The sequence below is a fragment of the Gymnodraco acuticeps genome, unplaced genomic scaffold, assembly GCF_902827175.1.
Source record: "Gymnodraco acuticeps unplaced genomic scaffold, fGymAcu1.1, whole genome shotgun sequence".
Lineage (NCBI taxonomy): Eukaryota > Metazoa > Chordata > Actinopteri > Perciformes > Bathydraconidae > Gymnodraco > Gymnodraco acuticeps.
Window position 1 is genome coordinate 3,024,752 of NW_022990699.1, and position 20,185 is coordinate 3,044,936.

The 20,185-nt window shown below is 41.4% G+C and overlaps 4 protein-coding genes across 4 annotated transcripts; all 4 read right to left on the reverse strand.

Annotated features, from left to right (window-relative positions):
- Window positions 1-513: 513 nt before the first annotated feature.
- Window positions 514-3,067, reverse strand: LOC117555761 (protocadherin beta-16-like). The gene has a single exon (XM_034230726.1). The coding sequence runs from the start codon at window positions 2,929-2,931 to the stop codon at window positions 514-516; it is 2,418 nt and encodes an 805-aa protein (XP_034086617.1). The 5' UTR covers window positions 2,932-3,067.
- A 2,625-nt stretch (window positions 3,068-5,692) lies between these two features.
- LOC117555762 (protocadherin gamma-A11-like) lies at window positions 5,693-8,253 on the reverse strand. The gene has a single exon (XM_034230727.1). The coding sequence runs from the start codon at window positions 8,108-8,110 to the stop codon at window positions 5,693-5,695; it is 2,418 nt and encodes an 805-aa protein (XP_034086618.1). The 5' UTR covers window positions 8,111-8,253.
- A 2,666-nt stretch (window positions 8,254-10,919) lies between these two features.
- LOC117555764 (protocadherin gamma-A11-like) lies at window positions 10,920-13,435 on the reverse strand. The gene has a single exon (XM_034230728.1). It carries the CDS (start codon window positions 13,341-13,343, stop codon window positions 10,920-10,922), a length of 2,424 nt encoding a protein of 807 aa, XP_034086619.1. The 5' UTR covers window positions 13,344-13,435.
- A 3,108-nt stretch (window positions 13,436-16,543) lies between these two features.
- Window positions 16,544-19,081, reverse strand: LOC117555765 (protocadherin gamma-A11-like). Its single transcript, XM_034230729.1, is given in 2 exon segments — window positions 16,544-17,032; window positions 17,034-19,081. Coding segments are annotated over 2 exon segments (2,406 nt in total). The 5' UTR covers window positions 18,951-19,081.
- Window positions 19,082-20,185: the final 1,104 nt, after the last annotated feature.

Sequence of the window (20,185 nt, forward strand, 5' to 3'; positions counted from 1 at the left end):
AGCCGAGAACCAGGAAGCCTCTTCGCTCTGGCACCTCTCTAAAAAACATCTTATATCTTCAGTTGTGAATATGCTTGAGGAGTGTTTCAGCACCATGGACAGATGTCACAAAACCAGAATGGACGGAAGACACCAATAGACCAGAGCACTGTTTGTTAAACTTTGTCATCAGCAAAATGATAAGTGTTCTCAGACTGCAGTGATGTGATTAAGAGAGGTCTAATACCTGAATGTTAACTCGTTCTTAGACTATAGAACCTCATATCCATGATGAATCAGGTGTAGGAACTGCAGCTGTTTTAATTGATCAAGGACAGTAAACATCACGCCCAAACTAAATCAACGCAAATACATTTGACAATAAAGACAACTATAATAAGGCAGCAAATAACCATTTTGGAAATCTTCTGTTATCTTAAAATGTATTTCAAAATCAACAAAACTATTTTACAGGAAGCACACAAATGTGAATAACATAACACTTATCTGCTCAACAAGTAAGCAACAAAAACATCAACTATGACAAAGACACAGGAAGGCTCCTACCTCAGGAGAAGAATCACAGTCTCCAAACACTTCAGCAAAGTCTGAAGGGCTTTTCCTCAGAGTCTGGTCAGCAGGCAGTGTGTTGTCATTGTATGATGAAACAAACTTAAAGTCACTGGTTCTGGAACCTGTTGTCAGGTAGGCGTCATAATTGTAAGCGCTGCGTAAAGTTCCTGTTCCGTCAACATCTGTGTAATTAGGAGGGAGATAAGCGCTGGGGATGGTGACTGCTCCATCAAACAACAGTCTGGGCTTTCTCCTGCGACAAAACCTCACTCCCAGGATGATGATGATGAAGGTGAGGAAAAAGGTGGACACTGACACCAGCGCTATGATCAGATAAGAGGTCAGTTTGGAGTTCTTCTGATCGTAAGAAATGTCCTTCAGTTCTGGCACCTCAGCCAAGTTATCAGAGATAAGTAAATACATGGAGCAGGTGGCAGAGAGAGAGGGCTGTCCGTTATCTTTCACTGACACAACAAGGTTCTGTTTCATGCTGTCAGACTCAGAAATGTCCCGCTGTGTCCTGATCTCTCCGCTGTGGAGACCAATAGTGAAAAGTCCCGGATCAGTGGATTTGACTATATGATAGGACAGCCAGGCGTTCTGTCCGGAGTCCGCGTCCACCGCGATCACTTTGGACACCAGAGAGCCTCCGTGTGCAGCTTTGGGGACCAGCTCGGTCATGAAGGAGTTGCCCTCCGGGGCGGGGTACAGTATCTGAGGAGAGTTGTCATTCACATCCGATATGAACACACTGACGGTCACGTTGCTGCTGAGCGGAGGAGAACCGTTGTCTCTGGCCATCACGTGCACTTTAAAACTCCTGAACTGTTCATAATCAAAAGTCCTCACAGCGTGCATCACCCCCGTGTCTCCGTTAACAGACAGATAGGAGGACACCGGGGCACCGTTCACCTCACCGGGTAACAGAGAATAAATCACGGTACCGTTTTGTCTCCAGTCGGGGTCTCGAGCGGTAACGGAACATAAAGTGGAGCCAGGTTTGTTGTTTTCAGTCACATATGCGCTGGAGGACTGCTCCTCAAACACAGGTGGGTTGTCGTTGATGTCTGCTACAGATAACTGAACAGTTTTAGAGGAGGACAGAGGGGGAGAGCCCTCGTCAGTGGCAGTGATTGTAATGTTGTAATCAGACACTAGTTCACGGTCCAGTTGTCCTGTGGTCACCAGAGAATAATAGTTTTTAATAGAAGGAACCAACTTAAAAGGGACGTTTTGCTGAATGGAGCAGCGGACCTGTCCGTTAGTCTCAGAGTCTCTATCCTGCACGTTAATGATGCCCACCTCTGCACCAGGTGACACGTTCTCAGGTATGGGGTTAGTCAGGGATTTCAGGTATATTACTGGAGCATTATCATTCATATCAGTAACATCTATTATAACTTTGGTGTAAGAGGTTAGTCCTAAACCATCTTTAGCTTTTATACTGATTTCAAAGGAACTCCTTTCCTCAAAGTCAATCACTCCAGTAACTTTAACTTCTCCCGATTTAGGATCGATAGAAAATGCATTTATATCATCATCAGATCCGTGGCCAAAATTATAAGTCACATCTCCATTTACCCCTTCATCTGCGTCAGTAGCACTAACATTAATCACTATGGTATCTGGAGGAGAGTTTTCAGGCAGACTGGCTTTATAGACGGCCTGGCTAAACACTGGGGCGTTATCATTAGCATCCAGCACAGTGACGTGTATGACTACAGTACCTGATTTCTGAGGAGAGCCTCCATCCAAAGCTGTGAGGAGCAAATTAATTTCATTTCGCTTTTCACGATCAAGTTTATTCTCTATCACAAGTTCAACCTTGTTACTGTCAACAGCGAGAATGAAGTTTTCATTTTTTTGTAAACTGTACCTCTGAACAGCATTTTGACCTATATCTGCGTCATGGGCTTTCTCGATAGAGAAGCGGTAACCCTTTTCAGCTGACTCCCTTATTTCCATTTCAATCAAGTTCTCATTAAATTGCGGCGAGTTGTCATTTACATCTTGAATATGAAGACTAACATGATGAAGCTCCAGGGGGTTTTCTAACACCAGATCTACTTTCACAACACACGAGGGTTTCTTGCCACAAAGGCTTTCTCGGTCCATTCTCTCCGATGTGACCAAATCTCCAGTAATCAGATTCATATCACAGTTCCGCTTTCGAGTCCCCTCAGAATCAACACGGGCCTTTCGGGAAGATAAGGTCCTCAGATCAAGACCGAGATCTTTGGCTACATTCCCAATAACAGACTGGCGTTTCATCTCTTCTGGAATAGAATAGCTCAGGTCTCCGTTAACGAGGTGCAGCGCTACAATAAAGGAAGCAAAGCAGAAGATTGACCGTAGCGCAGAAAATCCTTTGTCTCCCATCCTGACACAAAACCAATTGTCGTCGTGTTAATGTCCAGCGTATTATTCAGATTATAATTAAAAATACCTCCAAAAAACCCTCTATAATCCAACTCTGGGTACTGCGGACCATACAAAATATCTTCCAGGTGTTAACCGACCGTCTTGGAAAAATACAACTGACTTGCGTTCAGTAGCCTAGTTGTGGGTGGGATGGTGTGCGTCCATGTTCTGTAAGCCGACAGCGACACCATGAGACGCTTTATATCTTTACAATGTTAGGTTCTTAAATAGTTTTCCAAAAGTCTAAAATCACGTGAAGGTAATTCACTTACATACATAAGAACTCTGGCGTTTGACCATCGGATGAAAACAAATACTATTCAATGGATATAATGCAGATATAAAGAGACAGCTCTGGTGTAGGCTACGGCAATTTCGTTTTCCTCCATCAATTGATGTCAAGACAATATACATGTCTCGCTCAACAAAATTAATTTGCAGTATTATCAGAGATGAAATGTCCAGCGCCATGGAGAGCGATGGGGTTTATACTTTGATCTGTTTTCTTATATAACGTGTTGCAAATACCAACATGTAAAGAAAATGGCATTGCATCTGTAGCCGGCGCTACTGATTTCTGGATTAGCTGTCAGATCATTTTTTCACGTGGCTGGGCCGCCAATGCCCCTTTAAGACCCCCCCCCCCCCCCCCCCCCTCTTCTTTAGTCAGCTGACCTTCCCATATAAGGAAAACGCCACAGGTGTACGTAGTTCAGCATCTCCCGCTACACTTTAAATGCTATTACGAGTCTGTTCTTGTTCCGGTCATCGTTGTCTGGCTGATAGGCGTGTATTCCCCCTATACGAGGCTTCTTGACAGCCCCAGCAGAGACTGTTGGTGTCCAGTGAGGTGATATTGGAGGTGTCCAGTGAGGTGATATTGGCTATTTGTTGCCTAAGTATTGATTTGCCTGCCTTCTATGTTTTGCGTCTAATGTGTTGTATTGTGTACAAACTAGTGGTTATTTAAAGCTATACATCACCCTCCTTGTAACGACCCACCCTGTCCCACAAGGTCTAATACTGTCTCTGTGTTTATCCTTCTTCAGTGACGATCCTGGCCATACTGTGGAGTGGAGCATGTGGTTTTGCGGGGCACTTTTTGCATGCAGATAGGTATGGGTGATTTGCAGTGAGTGTTAATTGAATACAGCTACACGTGGTGATATTGTGATTTTGGGGAAACCCTCAGCAGTTGGCCAGAAGAATCACTTTTTGACTATTTAACTCTCACTATATGTGTGATATTATAATCCTTCTAGTTATTCTCTCCTTGTCAGAGCCAGCCTTCAATCGTGGGATTTAGGTGTGTCGACTGGGAAAGCTGAACACGTTTTAATCTGCATTTTATAATACTGAACTTTTACCTGATTATTTATATAATAAACTTTTGTAAACATTTGAACTTGAGGCCGCGTCCCTGTCCATCCTTTTACTCTTATCTGCGTGATTTGTCCTAAGGGCTCGTATTGGGGAACCCAGGTTAGCGTTAATAATCCTAACCCCCTTTATTATCGCACCCCACCCCCCCCCCCCCCCCTCCTCCCCCCGGTGGGGCAGGTCACACATCGGAGAGTCCTGCCTTTTAAATGTGACATCGGTAAAAGTGCATAACTATCTTCAGGAAAATGTACCTAACATATCAACAACGAATGTGCTCGTTTAGCAGAAACAATCCTTCTGTGACTGACTGATATAATATCATGACATTAAATAAACGCATCCTAACCCCTAACAAAAAGGCCTACATGCATGACACTGCAACTTAACCTAACACTGTGTTATAAAACTAACATGAAACTGAAGGTGTTTAAAATAAAAATACCAAACAAGGTCAGGTAAATAACAATCCAATCTATAATAACTTACACAAATAAACATTTAGCGAAAAATATAAAAGTACTGTTGAAAATTAAACAAACATTTCAAATTGCTTCCATTAAAAAGGTTGATGATAATTTAGATATAGTAAAACATATACGTGATTCTAATGGAGGTCCAAAACAATGCATGTGTTTGTGCATATCTGTATTCTTATGCACGTGTGTATTGGTACTGTGCATTCATGCATGTTTATTTGTACTTTACTATGTGAATTCAACAGCCATGAGGGAAACATTTAAATTCCCCTTGGGGATAATTAACGGGTCATCGTCTTATATCTTGAGTTGTGAATATGCATGAGGAGTGTTTCAACACCATGGACAGATACCTCAAAACCAGTAAGGACCAATGTCACCATTAGACCAGAGAGCTGTAAGGTAAAATGTGTCTCATGGCAAAAGATTAATTGTTGTTAGACTTTGATGCAAGTAACAGAGTTTATAAGAAGAAAATGCTAACTCTCTGATAGAACCTCATCCATGCCAAATCGGGTGTAGGAACTGCAGCTGGTCTAAATAATCAAGGACGGTTAACATTAAGTAATACAAACCGGAAGATTGACAAAAATGCTGTGTGACAAACAAGTTTACTACATTATAGCCTATGTATATAATGTGACAGATCACCCCAAACTAAATCCACCCAAACATGAATTCGACAAGAAATATGTGTTAATAAAAAGGCAGCAAATAATGGGTTTATGTAATTTACAGGATTCATAATTTTTGAAATCTTCTGCTAACCAAAATTATAAATCCACAAAACAATTTAACAGGAAGCACACACATTTGCAGAACAAAACACTATAGCTGATCAACAAGTACACAACAATACATCAACTATGAAGGTACACTCGAAAGGTTCCTACCTCAGGAGAAGAATCACAGTCTCCAAACACTTCAGCAAAGTCTGAAGGGCTTTTCCTCAGAGTCTGGTCAGCAGGCAGTGTGTTGTCATTGTAAGATGACACAAACTTAAAGTCACTGGTTCTAGAACCTGTTGTCAGGTAGGCGTCATAATTGTAAGCGCTGCGTAAAGTTCCTGTTCCGTCAACATCTGCGTAATTAGGAGGGAGATAAGCGCTGGGGATGGCGACTGCTCCATCAAACAACAGTCTGGGCTTTCTCCTGCGACAAAACCTCACACCCAGGATGATGATGATGAAGGTGAGGAAAAAGGTGGACACGGACACCAGAGCGATGATCAGATAAGAGGTCAGTTTGGAGTTCTTCTCATCGTAAGAAATATCCTTCAGTTCTGGCACCTCAGCCAAGTTATCAGAGATAAGTAAATACATGGAGCAGGTGGCAGAGAGAGAGGGCTGTCCGTTATCTTTCACTGACACAACAAGGTTCTGTTTCATGCTGTCAGACTCAGAAATGTCCCGCTGTGTCCTGATCTCTCCGCTGTGGAGACCAATAGTGAAAAGTCCCGGATCAGTGGATTTGACTATATGATAGGACAGCCAGGCGTTCTGTCCGGAGTCCGCGTCCACCGCGATCACTTTGGACACCAGAGAGCCTCCGTGTGCAGCTTTGGGGACCAGCTCGGTCATGAAGGAGTTGCCCTCCGGGGCGGGGTACAGTATCTGAGGAGAGTTGTCATTCACATCCGATATGAACACACTGACGGTCACGTTGCTGCTGAGCGGAGGAGAACCGTTGTCTCTGGCCATCACGTGCACTTTAAAACTCCTGAACTGTTCATAATCAAACGTCCTCACAGCGTGGATCACCCCCGTGTCTCCGTTAACAGACAGATAGGAGGACACCGGGGCACCGTTCACCTCACCGGGTAACAGAGAATAAATCACGGTACCGTTTTGTCTCCAGTCGGGGTCTCGAGCAGTAACGGAACATAAAGTGGAGCCAGGTTTGTTGTTTTCAGTCACATATGCGCTGTAGGACTGCTCCTCAAACACAGGTGGGTTGTCGTTGATGTCTGCTACAGATAACTGAACAGTTTTAGAGGAGGACAGAGGGGGAGAGCCCTCGTCAGTGGCAGTGATTGTAATGTTGTAATCAGACACTAGTTCACGGTCCAGTTGTCCTGTGGTCACCAGAGAATAATAGTTTTTAATAGAAGGAACCAACTTAAAAGGGACGTTTTGCTGAATGGAGCAGCGGACCTGTCCGTTAGTCTCAGAGTCTCTATCCTGCACGTTAATGATGCCCACCTCTGAACCAGGTGACGAGTTTTCAGGAATGGGGTTAGTCAGAGATTTCAGGTATATTACAGGGGCATTATCATTCAAATCAGTAACATCAATTATAACTTTGGCATAAGATATTAGTCCTAACCCATCTTTAGCTTTAATTTTCATTTCAAACGAGCTAATTTCTTCAAAATCAATCACTCCTGTTACTTTAATTTTGCCAGTTTTATGATCAATTGAAAATATATTGACATAGTCCTCAGATCCGTGGCCAAAGTCATATGTCACATCTCCATTTACCCCTTCATCTGCGTCAGTAGCACTAACATTAATTACTATAGTATCTGGAGGAGAGTTTTCAGGCAGACTGGCTTTATAGACGGCCTGGCTAAACACTGGGCCGTTATCATTAGCATCCAGCACAGTGACGTGTATGACTACAGTACCTGATCTCTGAGGAGAGCCTCCATCAAAAGCTGTGAGGAGCAAATTAATATAATTTTGCTTTTCTCGATCAAGTTTATTTTCCAAAACGAGTTCAACTTTGTTACTGCCAACAGCGAGAACAAAGTTGTCGTTTTTTTGTAAACTGTATCTCTGAACAGCATTTTGACCTATATCTGCGTCATGGGCCTCCTCGATAGAAAAGCGGTTACTCTTTTCAGCTGACTCACTTATTTCCAATTCAATCAAATTATCTTTGAATGTTGGCGAGTTGTCATTTACATCTTGAATATGGATACTAACACGATGAAGCTCCAGGGGGGTTTCTAACACCAGATCTACTTTCACAACACACGAGGGTTTCTTGCCACAAAGGCTTTCTCGGTCCATTCTCTCCGATGTGACCAAATCTCCAGTACTCAGATTAATATCACAGTACGATTTACGAGTCCCCTCAGAATCAACACGGGCCTTTCGGGAAGATAAGGTCCTCAGATCAAGACCGAGATCTTTAGCTGCATTTCCAATAATAGACTGGCGTTTCATCTCTTCTTGAATAGAATAACTCAGGTCTCCGTTAACGAGGTGCAGCGATACAATAAAGGAAGCAAAGCAGAAGATCGGCCGCAGCGCTGAAAATCCTTTGTCTCCCATCCTGATAAAAAAAAACGTCTTCGTATTGTTAATGTCCAGCGTACTCTCAAGATTACAATAAAAAGTACGACCAAACCTCAATAATCCAACACTGGGTATACTGCGGACCTTACAAATATATTGGAGGTTTAACCGATCGTCTTAGAAAAATACAACCGATTTGCATTCAGTAGTTGTGGGTGGGGTGGATTTGCGTCCATGTTCTTTAAGCCGACAGTGACACCATGAGTCTCTTTATATCTTCACAATGTCAGGATATTAAATAGTTTTCCAAAATTCTAATATCACGTGAAAGTATTTCCTTCACATAGGCTACGGCATGTGACTATCAGTTGAAAGCAAGTACTTTTCAATGGATATAATGCAGAAAGAGACAGCTCTGATTAAGTATGGCAATTTCGTTGTACTTCATACGATACTTCGAAGACCATATTACTGTCTCTTTCAAAAATTACATTTGCAATATTATCGGATATTTAAGGTTCAGCCGCAAGGACACAGATGGGAAAGATACTTCGATTTTTTTTTAAATGACATGTTTCAAATACCACGATGTACAATGCTGGATTGTATATGAGAGTCCTGCATTTGGAAATGTACTCAAGTAAAAGTACTTAACTATGCTAAATGTACATAAAGTATCATACCGTATACACTCGTTTAGCAGACACAAACCTTCGTATTGACTAATATATTATCATTCCTTAAATATCGTATCCTCCAAAGCCCCTAACAAAAGGCCAACATGCATGACAGTGCAAAATGCTCTATCACTGTAATGTAAAAACAGGTGTTTTAAAGATAAACAACAAACAAGGTCAGGGAAATAGCATTCCAAACAAAACAAGTCACACGCAAATACAAATCCAGCAAAACTAGTAAAGCAATGTTGAAAATTAAAAAAACTAATAAAAATTGCTTCTAGATTTAAAAGTTTGATAAGAATTTAGATGTTGGAAACAAATCCACGTGATTCCAATGGAAAGCTATCGTTATTTGAAAGTAGGTAAGAATGGAGAAACCAGCTCGAGTAAACTAGAATTTGAAAGTATACAACCAAAAAAAATCTGCCCCTTCCTTCAGACTTCCTTACAGAGCCCCTCCTCCAACACACACGAACGCGCACATGACCAATGAGGACGCGAGATAAGTTTGTGCACGAGATGGAAGGCTGACAGGCAGGCAGGCCATCCAGTTATCTGAGCGTTTTTACAGCGCCACGGCTTCCACAGATGAAATATTTGTATATATTTATTGTCAAAGCATTTAATTTATTCATTGCTCGGGATGCAAGAGCTTTCCATGGAATATAACAAAAACTGTTTCTGAAGTGAATTACCTACCTTTAACAAATGAACACTTTTTCTATCACTTATATCACGTGTATGTGGTAACAAATAAAGTATGTTCTTGTTGCAGGTATTAATTATTGAGGTTTATGGATTCGAATTAAATCATTACTTATTATGCATAATAATGATTAGTGTAATCATTAATATCATTATGTTTCATTATAATTATTATCATAATTATAATGAAACATTGGAACATTTGAAATGATGTCTAAAGGAGAAAATAAGTAGTTTCAGTCCCATGGAGAGAGTCAAAAGGAAGATCACATGGGAGGGCTTATTAACAGAGATCCAATGTCCAGCACCATGGACAGTGATGGGGAAGATACTTCGATCTTTTTTCTTAAATAACAAGTTTAAAATACCACGATGTTAAGAAACTGCATTGCATCTGAGAGCATTTTAAATGTGACTCAAGTAAAAGTACATAAATATCTTCAGCAAAATGTACCTAAAGTATCAACAACGTACGTATTCGTTTAGCAGAAACAATCCTTCTGTGACTGATTAATATCATGACATTAAATAAAGCATCCTATTAAGCCCTTACAAAAAGGCCTAAATGCATCACACTGCAACTTACCCTGACACTGTGTCATAAAACTATATACAATTGTAGGTGTTTTATAGAAAATAAGAAACAAGGTCAGGAAAATAACAAGGAACCTAACTATAATAACGGATAAGCATTTAGCTAAAAAATATAAAAGTAGTGTTGAAAACAAAACAAAAAATAGCTTCCAAATTGAAAAGGTTGATAATAATATAGATTTTTTAATAAATACAGGTGATTCTATGGAAAGCTAGCGTTAAATAATTTAAAGATATTATGAAACAACAATATTATTAATAACAATTCAAATCGTTATATTACTATCTTTAATTTAGCCTAATCACATTTGATAGTGTTTCTAAGGAAAAAAAAATCTACAACTGCTCCCTGGAGCCGAGAACCAGGAAGCCTCTTCGCTCTGGCACCTCTCTAAAAAACATCTTATATCTTCAGTTGTGAATATGCTTGAGGAGTGTTTCAGCACCATGGACAGATGTCACAAAACCAGAATGGACGGAAGACACCAATAGACCAGAGCACTGTTTGTTAAAGTTTGTCATCAGTAAAATGATAAGTGTTCTCAGACTGCAGTGATGTGATTAAGAGAGGTCTAATACCTGAATGTTAACTCGTTCTTAGACTATAGAACCTCATATCCATGATGAATCAGGCGTAGGAACTGCAGCTGTTCTAATTAATCAAGGACAGTAAACATCACCCCCAAACTAAATCAACGCAAATACATTTGACAATAAAGACAACTATAATAAGGCAGCAAATAACCATTTTGGAAATCTTCTGTTATCTTAAAATGTATTTCAAAATCCACAAAACAATTTTACAGGAAGCACACAAATGTGAATAACATAACACTTCTCTGCTCTACAAGTTAGCACCAAAAACATCAACTATGACAAAGACACAGGAAGGCTCCTACCTCAGGAGAAGAATCACAGTCTCCAAACACTCCAGCAAAGTCTGAAGGGCTTTTCCTCAGAGTCTGGTCAGCAGGCAGTGTGTTGTCATTGTAAGATGAGACAAACTTAAAGTCACTGGTTCTGGAACCTGTTGTCAGGTAGGCGTCATAATTGTAAGCGCTGCGTAAAGTTCCTGTTCCGTCAACATCTGCGTAATTAGGAGGGAGATAAGCGCTGGGGATGGCGACTGCTCCATCAAACAACAGTCTGGGCTTTCTCCTGTGACAAAACCTCACACCCAGGATGATGATGATGAAGGTGAGAAAAAAGGTGGACACTGACACCAGAGCAATGATCAGATAAGAGGTCAGTTTGGAGTTCTTCTCATCAAAAGAAATATCCTTCAGTTCTGGCACCTCAGCCAAGTTATCAGAGATAAGTAAATACATGGAGCAGGTGGCAGAGAGAGAGGGCTGTCCGTTATCTTTCACTGACACAATTAGGTTCTGTTTCATGCTGTCAGACTCAGAAATGTCCCGCTGTGTCCTGATCTCTCCGCTGTGGAGACCAATAGTGAAAAGTCCCGGATCAGTGGATTTGACTATATGATAGGACAGCCAGGCGTTCTGTCCGGAGTCCGCGTCCACCGCGATCACTTTGGACACCAGAGAGCCTCCGTGTGCAGCTTTGGGGACCAGCTCGGTCATGAAGGAGTTGCCCTCCGGGGCGGGGTACAGTATCTGAGGAGAGTTGTCATTCACATCCGATATGAACACACTGACGGTCACGTTGCTGCTGAGCGGAGGAGAACCGTTGTCTCTGGCCATCACGTTGACTTTAAAACTCCTGAACTGTTCATAATCAAACGTCCTCACAGCGTGGATCACCCCTGTGTCTCCGTTAACAGACAGATAGGAGGACACCGGGGCACCGTTCACCTCACCGGGTAACAGAGAGTAAATCACGGTACCGTTTTGTCTCCAGTCGGGGTCTCGAGCAGTAACGGAACATAAAGTGGAGCCAGGTTTGTTGTTTTCAGTCACATATGCGCTGTAGGACTGCTCCTCAAACACAGGTGGGTTGTCGTTGATGTCTGCTACAGATAACTGAACAGTTTTAGAGGAAGACAGAGGGGGAGAGCCCTCGTCAGTGGCAGTGATTGTTATGTTGTAATCAGACACTAGTTCACGGTCCAGTTGTCCTGTGGTTACCAGAGAATAATAGTTTTTAATAGAAGGAACCAACTTAAAAGGGACGTGTTGCTGAATGGAGCAACGGACCTGTCCGTTAGTCTCAGAGTCTCTATCCTGCACGTTAATGATGCCCACCTCTGCACCAGGTGACAAGTTCTCAGGTATGGGGTTAGTCAGGGATTTCAGGTATATTACTGGAGCATTATCATTCATATCAGTGATTTCTATCATTAATTTGGAATCGGATGAAAGTCCATAACCATCTTTGGCATCAATACGCATTTCATATTTAGAATTATTCTCGAAATCAAGTAGTCCTATGACTTTGATCTCTCCAGTTTGACTGTTGAGTGAGAACACCTTTTTAGCCCTTTCTGAGATCCGGCTAAACTCATAAGTAACCGCCCCATTGACTCCCTCGTCTGCATCAGTAGCACTTACAGTGACGACCAGAGTATCAAGGGCAGAGTCTTCAGGCAGACTGGCTTTGTAGAAGGCTTGGTCAAACACTGGGGCGTTATCATTAGCATCCAGCACAGTGACGTGTATAATAGCACTTCCTGATCTTTGTGGATTGCCACCGTCAACAGCAATCATCACTACATTTAAATCGTGTTCTTTTTCACGGTCTAGCTCTTTGTCTAACACCAACTCGACATCTTTAGACCCATCAGTATCGTCTCGGACAGATAACACAAAGTGTTCGTTATTTTGTAAAATGTATTGTTCAACCATATTTTTTCCGATGTCAGTATCGTGAGCTTCATTGAGGCGATATCGAGCTCCTTTGATAGCCGATTCTCTTATTTCCAGTTTAATTATATCCTTTTGGAAAACGGGTGAATTGTCGTTTACATCCTGAATAAGCAGTGAAATGCGGTGCAGCTCCAAGGGGCTCTCTAGGACTAATTCGAATTTAAGCAAACACGAAACCTTTTCCGCACACAGCTCCTCCCTGTCAATCCTTTCCCGGATGACAAAATTGCCTGTTTTTAGATCAATATCGCAATAGTGCTGATAGCTTTCCTCCGTATCAATACGGGCTTTACGAGTGAACAATTTCCCTGCTTCAAGCCCGAGGTCCTTGGCAATATTTCCAACAATAGATCCAGGTCTCATCTCCTCTGGAACAGAATAGCTGAGGTCTGCATTGGAAATGTAGAATAAAACGGCAAAGACGTAGGGGAAACAAATCCACAATCTCCCTTTTAGCTCCATTGTTTTTCCCGAAAGAGGATGCGGACAGGAAATGTCCCCTTTTGCTTTCAAAGTTCCAATGTGATGGCAAAATTAACGGAACCGCTCGTACAACAATGGCAGCACTGGTTTTAATGCTTGAATTACTCCCTTTGCAGTGGGTGTGGAAATGAGCCTCGTCCTATCTGCAAGTGAGCAGCGACACCGTGAGCTTATTTTGGAATTGTACGAACAACAACGAGCACTGCATTAAACACCATTGCGCTGCCAGCATGATCAACAATGCAGCATTTCAATGTTAAGACACAAAGTGAAAGTATTAAACTGTAATCTTTTAGGTTTGATTAATTTGTAGACACAACCTTCAGCACCATGGCTGACCGACGAGAAGTAGAACCAAAGCGTTTCCTTATTAACCATGTCAGCTCATAAAGTATACCGTGGACGGATCACTGAACATTTCAGATGGGATGTATCTAAATATTTACAAAATAACAATGGTAAAACGTGTTTCAACAGCAAGAGGCCTACATTAATAGAAAAGGGGCTCCTATGTTTTCTCAGAGCATTACTCTGTGTTTAACAACAAATACATGATGCAACTATAAATGACACCAGGCATGTGAGATAGTTGGCCAATGTCCGAGGGACACAATATACGCTCAGGAAGCAATATTTTGATGGACAAACTCATTAGTTTATCATCACTAAGAAAATCTAAATATGATAAGCTGAAAAATATTATCACAACAGTTACTTCAAATGGTATAACATTCATCGCTCAAGTAAAATGGTTGGTCAGCATGCGTTTCAAAGAAGTACATATTCTAATTCAAACTTTGATAACTGCTATTTTAAACTTGAGGCAAGGCAAGGCAAGTTTATTTATATAGCACCTTTCAACACAAGGCAATTCAAAGTGTGTTACAAAAATGAACGACATTAAGAGCATTAAGGAACATATTATACAATTATATCTAGAAACACTCATTTAAAAGTAATGATATAAAATGACATTTAAAAATACTCATTTAAAAGCAAAGAGAAAAATCAAAGATAGTAAAAGTTACAGTGCAGTCTAAGATATGAATAGTTCAATTAAAAGCAGCGACAAAAAGAAAAGTCCTCAGCCTGGATTTAAAAGTAGTCAGAGTTGCAGCGGACCTGCAGGTTTCTGGGAGTTTGTTCCAGATATTTGGAGCATAATAACTGAACTCTGCTTTACCGTGTTTAGTTCTGACTCTGGGGACAGAAAGCTGACCAGTCCCTGAAGACCTGAGAGATCTGGATGGTTCATCATTTAGCAGGAGGTCAGAAATGTATTTTGGGCCTAAACCATTCAATGCTTTATAAACCAGCAGCAGTATTTTGAAATATATTCTTTGACACACAGGAAGCCAGTGTAAAGATTTCAGAACAGGAGTGATGTGATCCTCTTTCTTAGTGTTAGTGAGGACTCGAGCAGTGGCATTCTGAATCAGCTGCAGCTTCCTAATAGATTTTTTAGTGAGACCTGTGAAGACACCATTACAGTAGTCGAGTCTACTGAAGATAAAAGCATGGACAGGTTTTTCCAAATCCTGCTGTGACATTAGTCTTTTAATCCTAGATATATTCTTTAGGTGACAGTAGGCTGATTTAGTAACAGTTTTAATGTGACTGTTGAAACTCAGGTCAGAGTCCATGACTACACCTAGATTTCTGGCTTTATCTGTTGTTTTGAACATTGCAGACTGAAGCTCAGCGCTAACTTTTATACGTTCTGCCTTGGCTCCAAAAACCATTACCTCAGTTTTATCTTTGTTTAATTGGAGAAAGTTCTGACACATCCAGTCATTGATTTGTTCAATGCACTTACTCAGTGTTTGAATTGGAGCATAGTCTTGAGGGGAGAAAAGGAGCAACTGTTGCAACAAAAGCAAGTGACGAACAATGCAAATAATGCATTACAATAAATGAAGTGAAAATTGATTCATTATGAGCAGGAAAAAGGACAACATGGCGTCAAGATACATTCAAATTGTACTGAGGAATATGTGTTTGGATCAAGAGATCCAAACACATATTCCTCAGTACAATTTGAAACCACATGAAACCACTGTTTCAACAGCAGTTAAAAATATATATGTATACAACCTTGTCATGTTGAAGGTCTTAATTAAACAGTGAAATGCAGGAATTTATGTAGATGAAAATACTTTGTTTTACCTTAAAATTAATAAATGAATGCCTTTAACATGAACGTAATTATGTCAAGTAATGTCAAGTTTTAAAAGCACACAATCCAGAAGTTGCAAAAAGATCAGTATGACATTCTAAATCAACCACAATGCGTCACAGCAAAGTACAATTAAAATGCCTGCTATGTTATCAAAAACATTTCTAAAAGAGAAAAATAGTGACGAGTCGCTAAGGATTTTCATTTCATAAATATGCTCATGCCAAAAACACATGGCATGCAGGTACAGGACTGAACATGGTTTGAGAAATTGAACTCATAGGGCCAGTGAAATATGTAAATGAAAGGCATACCTGAAGGAAACTACCAAAGTCAAATGTTGGATAAAGAAGTATGTAAGACTATGGCAATCCATCTGACTCTCAAAACACTTAAGCATATGTGGACTTGTCATCAGAGTCTGGTCAGCAGGCAGTGTGTTCACATTGTAAGATGGCACAGACTTTTAGTCACTGGTTCAAGAACCAGTTGTCAGGTAGGCGTCATAATTGTAAGGGCAGCACAATTGAAATCGAAAATGATTAAAAACTAAAAAGATGCATGAGAGGATAGGCTGTTTCTCAAAAAACACAACAAGAGCAACAGCGAATTTCAGCCCCAGGACAGAGAATACAACAAGAAAATCCAGCTCAACAAATAACACAAGAGCAGTTTAGATAGAAAGACAGTTTCCGGAAAAACATGTTTTCCTTATTTTTAAATGTTTAATAGTATCTAAAATCACCTAATAATTCAAAATGTCTGTAAACTACAAGATAATCACTTTTGTGAACTAGTGATGCATCATTGTGCTCAATATATGAATTAAGTCAATTGTGGAGTATGACTGAAGATTTACGCTTGTGCTTACTTGCAAAGTGAAATGAATGTACTTAAGGTAACTTCAACTCTAAATAATGAATATACATAATAATAAAACAATTCGACAAAAAAGTTTTCAACACTATGTATTGTCTTGGAAATCAATGTGCAAGGTCAAACATTAAGTGGCACCACTTCCTACCTCAGGAGAAGAATCACAGTCTCCAAACACTTCAGCAAAGTCTGAAGGGCTTTTCCTCAGAGTCTGGTCAGCAGGCAGTGTGTTGTCATTGTATGATGAAACAAACTTAAAGTCACTGGTTCTGGAACCTGTTGTCAGGTAGGCGTCATAATTGTAAGCGCTGCGTAAAGTTCCTGTTCCGTCAACATCTGCGTAATTAGGAGGGAGATAAGCGCTGGGGATGGCGACTGCTCCATCAAACAACAGTCTGGGCTTTCTCCTGCGACAAAACCTCACACCCAGGATGATGATGATGAAGGTGAGGAAAAAGGTGGACACTGACACCAGCGCGATGATCAGATAAGAGGTCAGTTTGGAGTTCTTCTCATCGTAAGAAATGTCCTTCAGTTCTGGCACCTCAGCCAAGTTATCAGAGATAAGTAAATACATGGAGCAGGTGGCAGAGAGAGAGGGCTGTCCGTTATCTTTTCACTGACACAACAAGGTTCTGTTTCATGCTGTCAGACTCAGAAATGTCCCGCTGTGTCCTGATCTCTCCGCTGTGGAGACCAATAGTGAAAAGTCCCGGATCAGTGGATTTGACTATATGATAGGACAGCCAGGCGTTCTGTCCGGAGTCTGCGTCCACCGCGATCACTTTGGACACCAGAGAGCCTCCGTGTGCAGCTTTGGGGACCAGCTCGGTCATGAAGGAGTTGCCCTCCGGGGCGGGGTACAGTATCTGAGGAGAGTTGTCATTCACATCCGATATGAACACACTGACGGTCACGTTGCTGCTGAGCGGAGGAGAACCGTTGTCTCTGGCCATCACGTGGACTTTAAAACTCCTGAACTGTTCATAATCAAACGACCTCACAGCGTGGATCACCCCCGTGTCTCCGTTAACAGACAGATAGGAGGACACCGGGGCACCGTTCACCTCACTGGGTAAGAGAGAGTAAATCACGGTACCGTTTTGTCTCCAGTCGGGGTCTCGAGCAGTAACTGAACATAAAGTGGAGCCAGGTTTGTTGTTTTCAGTCACATATGCGCTGTAGGACTGCTCCTCAAACACAGGTGGGTTGTCGTTGATGTCTGCTACAGATAACTGAACAGTTTTAGAGGAGGACAGAGGGGGAGAGCCCTCATCAGTGGCAGTGATTGTAATGTTGTAATCAGACACTAGTTCACGGTCCAGTTGTCCTGTGGTCACCAGAGAATAATAGTTTTTAATAGAAGGAACCAACTTAAAAGGGACGTTTTGTTGAATGGAGCAGCGGACCCGTCCGTTAGTCTCAGAGTCTCTATCCTGCACGTTAATGATGCCCACCTCTGCACCAGGTGACAAGTTCTCAGTTATGGGGTTAGTCAGGGATTTCAGGTATATTACAGGAGCATTATCATTCATATCAGTAACGTCTATTATAACTTTGGTGTAAGAGGTTAGTCCTAAACCATCTTTAGCTTTTATACTGATTTCAAAGGAACTCCTTTCCTCAAAGTCAATCACTCCAGTAACTTTAACTTCTCCCGATTTAGGATTGATAGAAAATGCATTTATATCATCATCAGATCCGTGGCAAAAATTATATGTCACATCTCCATGTACCCCTTCATCTGCGTCAGTAGCACTAACATTAATCACTATGGTATCTGGAGGAGAGTTTTCAGGCAGACTGGCTTTATAGACGGCCTGGCTAAACACTGGGGCGTTATCATTAGCATCCAGCACAGTGACGTGTATGACTACAGTACCTGATCTCTGAGGAGAGCCTCCATCCAAAGCTGTGAGGAGCAAATTAATTTCATTTCGCTTTTCACGATCAAGTTTATTCTCTATCACAAGTTCAACCTTGTTACTGTCAACAGCGAGAATGAAGTTTTCATTTTTTTGTAAACTGTACCTCTGAACAGCATTTTGACCTATATCTGCGTCATGGGCTTTCTCGATAGAGAAGCGGTTACCCTTTTCAGCTGACTCACTTATTTCCAATTCAATCAAGTTCTCATTAAATTGCGGCGAGTTGTCATTTACATCTTGAATATGAAGACTAACATGATGAAGCTCCAGGGGGTTTTCTAACACCAGATCTACTTTCACAACACACGAGGGTTTCTTGCCACAAAGGCTTTCTCGGTCCATTCTCTCCGATGTGACCAAATCTCCAGTAATCAGATTCATATCACAGTTCCGCTTTCGAGTCCCCTCAGAATCAACACGGGCCTTTCGGGAAGATAAGGTCCTCAGATCAAGACTGAGATCTTTGGCTACATTCCCAATAACAGACTGGCGTTTCATCTCTTCTGGAATAGAATAGCTCAGGTCTCCGTTAACGAGGTGCAACGCTACAATAAAGGAAGCAAAGCAGAAGATTGACCGCAGCGCAGAAAATCCTTTGTCTCCCATCCTGACACAAAACCAGTTGTCGTCGTGTTAATGTCCAGCGTATTATCCAGATTATAATTAAAAAATACCACCAAAAAACCCTCTATAATCCAACTCTGGGTACTGCGGACCATACAAAATATCTTCCAGGTGTTAACCGATCGTCTTGGAAAAATACAACTGACTTGTGTTCAGTAGTTGTGGGTGGGATGGTGTGCATCCATGTTCTGTAAGCCGACAGCGACACCATGAGACGCTTTATATCTTCACAATCTTAGGTTTTTAAATAGTTTTCCAAAAGTCTAAAATCACGTGAAGGTAATTCACTTACATACATAATAACTCTGGCGTTTGACCATCGGATGAAAATAAATACTTTTCAATGGATATAATGCAGATAGAAAGAGACAGCTCTGATGTATGGCAATTTCGTTTTCCTCCATCAATTGATGTCAAGACAATATACATGTCTCGCTCAACAAAATTAATTTGCAATATTATCAGAGATGAAATGTCCAGCGCCATGGAGAGAGATGGGGTTTATACTTTGATCTGCTTTCTTATATAACGTGTTGCAAATACCAAGATGTAAAAAAAAGGGCATTGCATCTGTAGCCGGCGCTACTGATTTCTGGATTAGCTGTCAGATAATTTTTTCACGTGGCTGGGCCGCCAATGCCCCTTTAAGACCCCCCCCCCCCCCATCTTCTTTAGTCAGCTGGCCCTCCCATATAAGGAAAACGCCCCAGCTGTACGTAGTTCAGCATCTCCCGCTAGACTTTAAATGCCCACTAACACCTCACCCAAATCAGCTGTGACTATTACGAGTGTGTTCTTGTTCCGGTCATCGTTGTCTGGCTGATAGGCGTGTATTCCCCCTATACGAGGCTTCTTGACAGCCCCAGCAGAGACAGAGAATCACCGTTGCGGAGGTGTCCAGTGAGGTGATATTTGAGTGGGTGCGTTTGCATCAGAGGATTAGTTTGCTATACTGTTTTGCCTTTCCTTTTCTTGATCTTAGGTTTTAGCTGTATTTTACCATGCCTACAGGCTATTTGTTGCCTAAGTATTGATTTGCCTGCCTTCTATGTTTTGCGTCTAATTTGTTGTGTTGTGTACAAACTAGTGATTAAGTATTTAAAGCTACAGCACCCTCCTTGTAACGACCCACCCTGTCCCACAAGGTCTAATACATGTCTCTGTGGTTATCCTTCTTCAGTGACGATCCTGGCCATACTGTGGAGTGGAGCATGTGG

Coding starts and splice junctions, on each gene's coding strand:
- LOC117555761 (XM_034230726.1), bottom strand. CDS start 2,931: ATGGGAGACAAAGGATTTTCTGCGCTACGGTCAATCTTCTGCTTTGCT.
- LOC117555762 (XM_034230727.1), bottom strand. CDS start 8,110: ATGGGAGACAAAGGATTTTCAGCGCTGCGGCCGATCTTCTGCTTTGCT.
- LOC117555764 (XM_034230728.1), bottom strand. CDS start 13,343: ATGGAGCTAAAAGGGAGATTGTGGATTTGTTTCCCCTACGTCTTTGCC.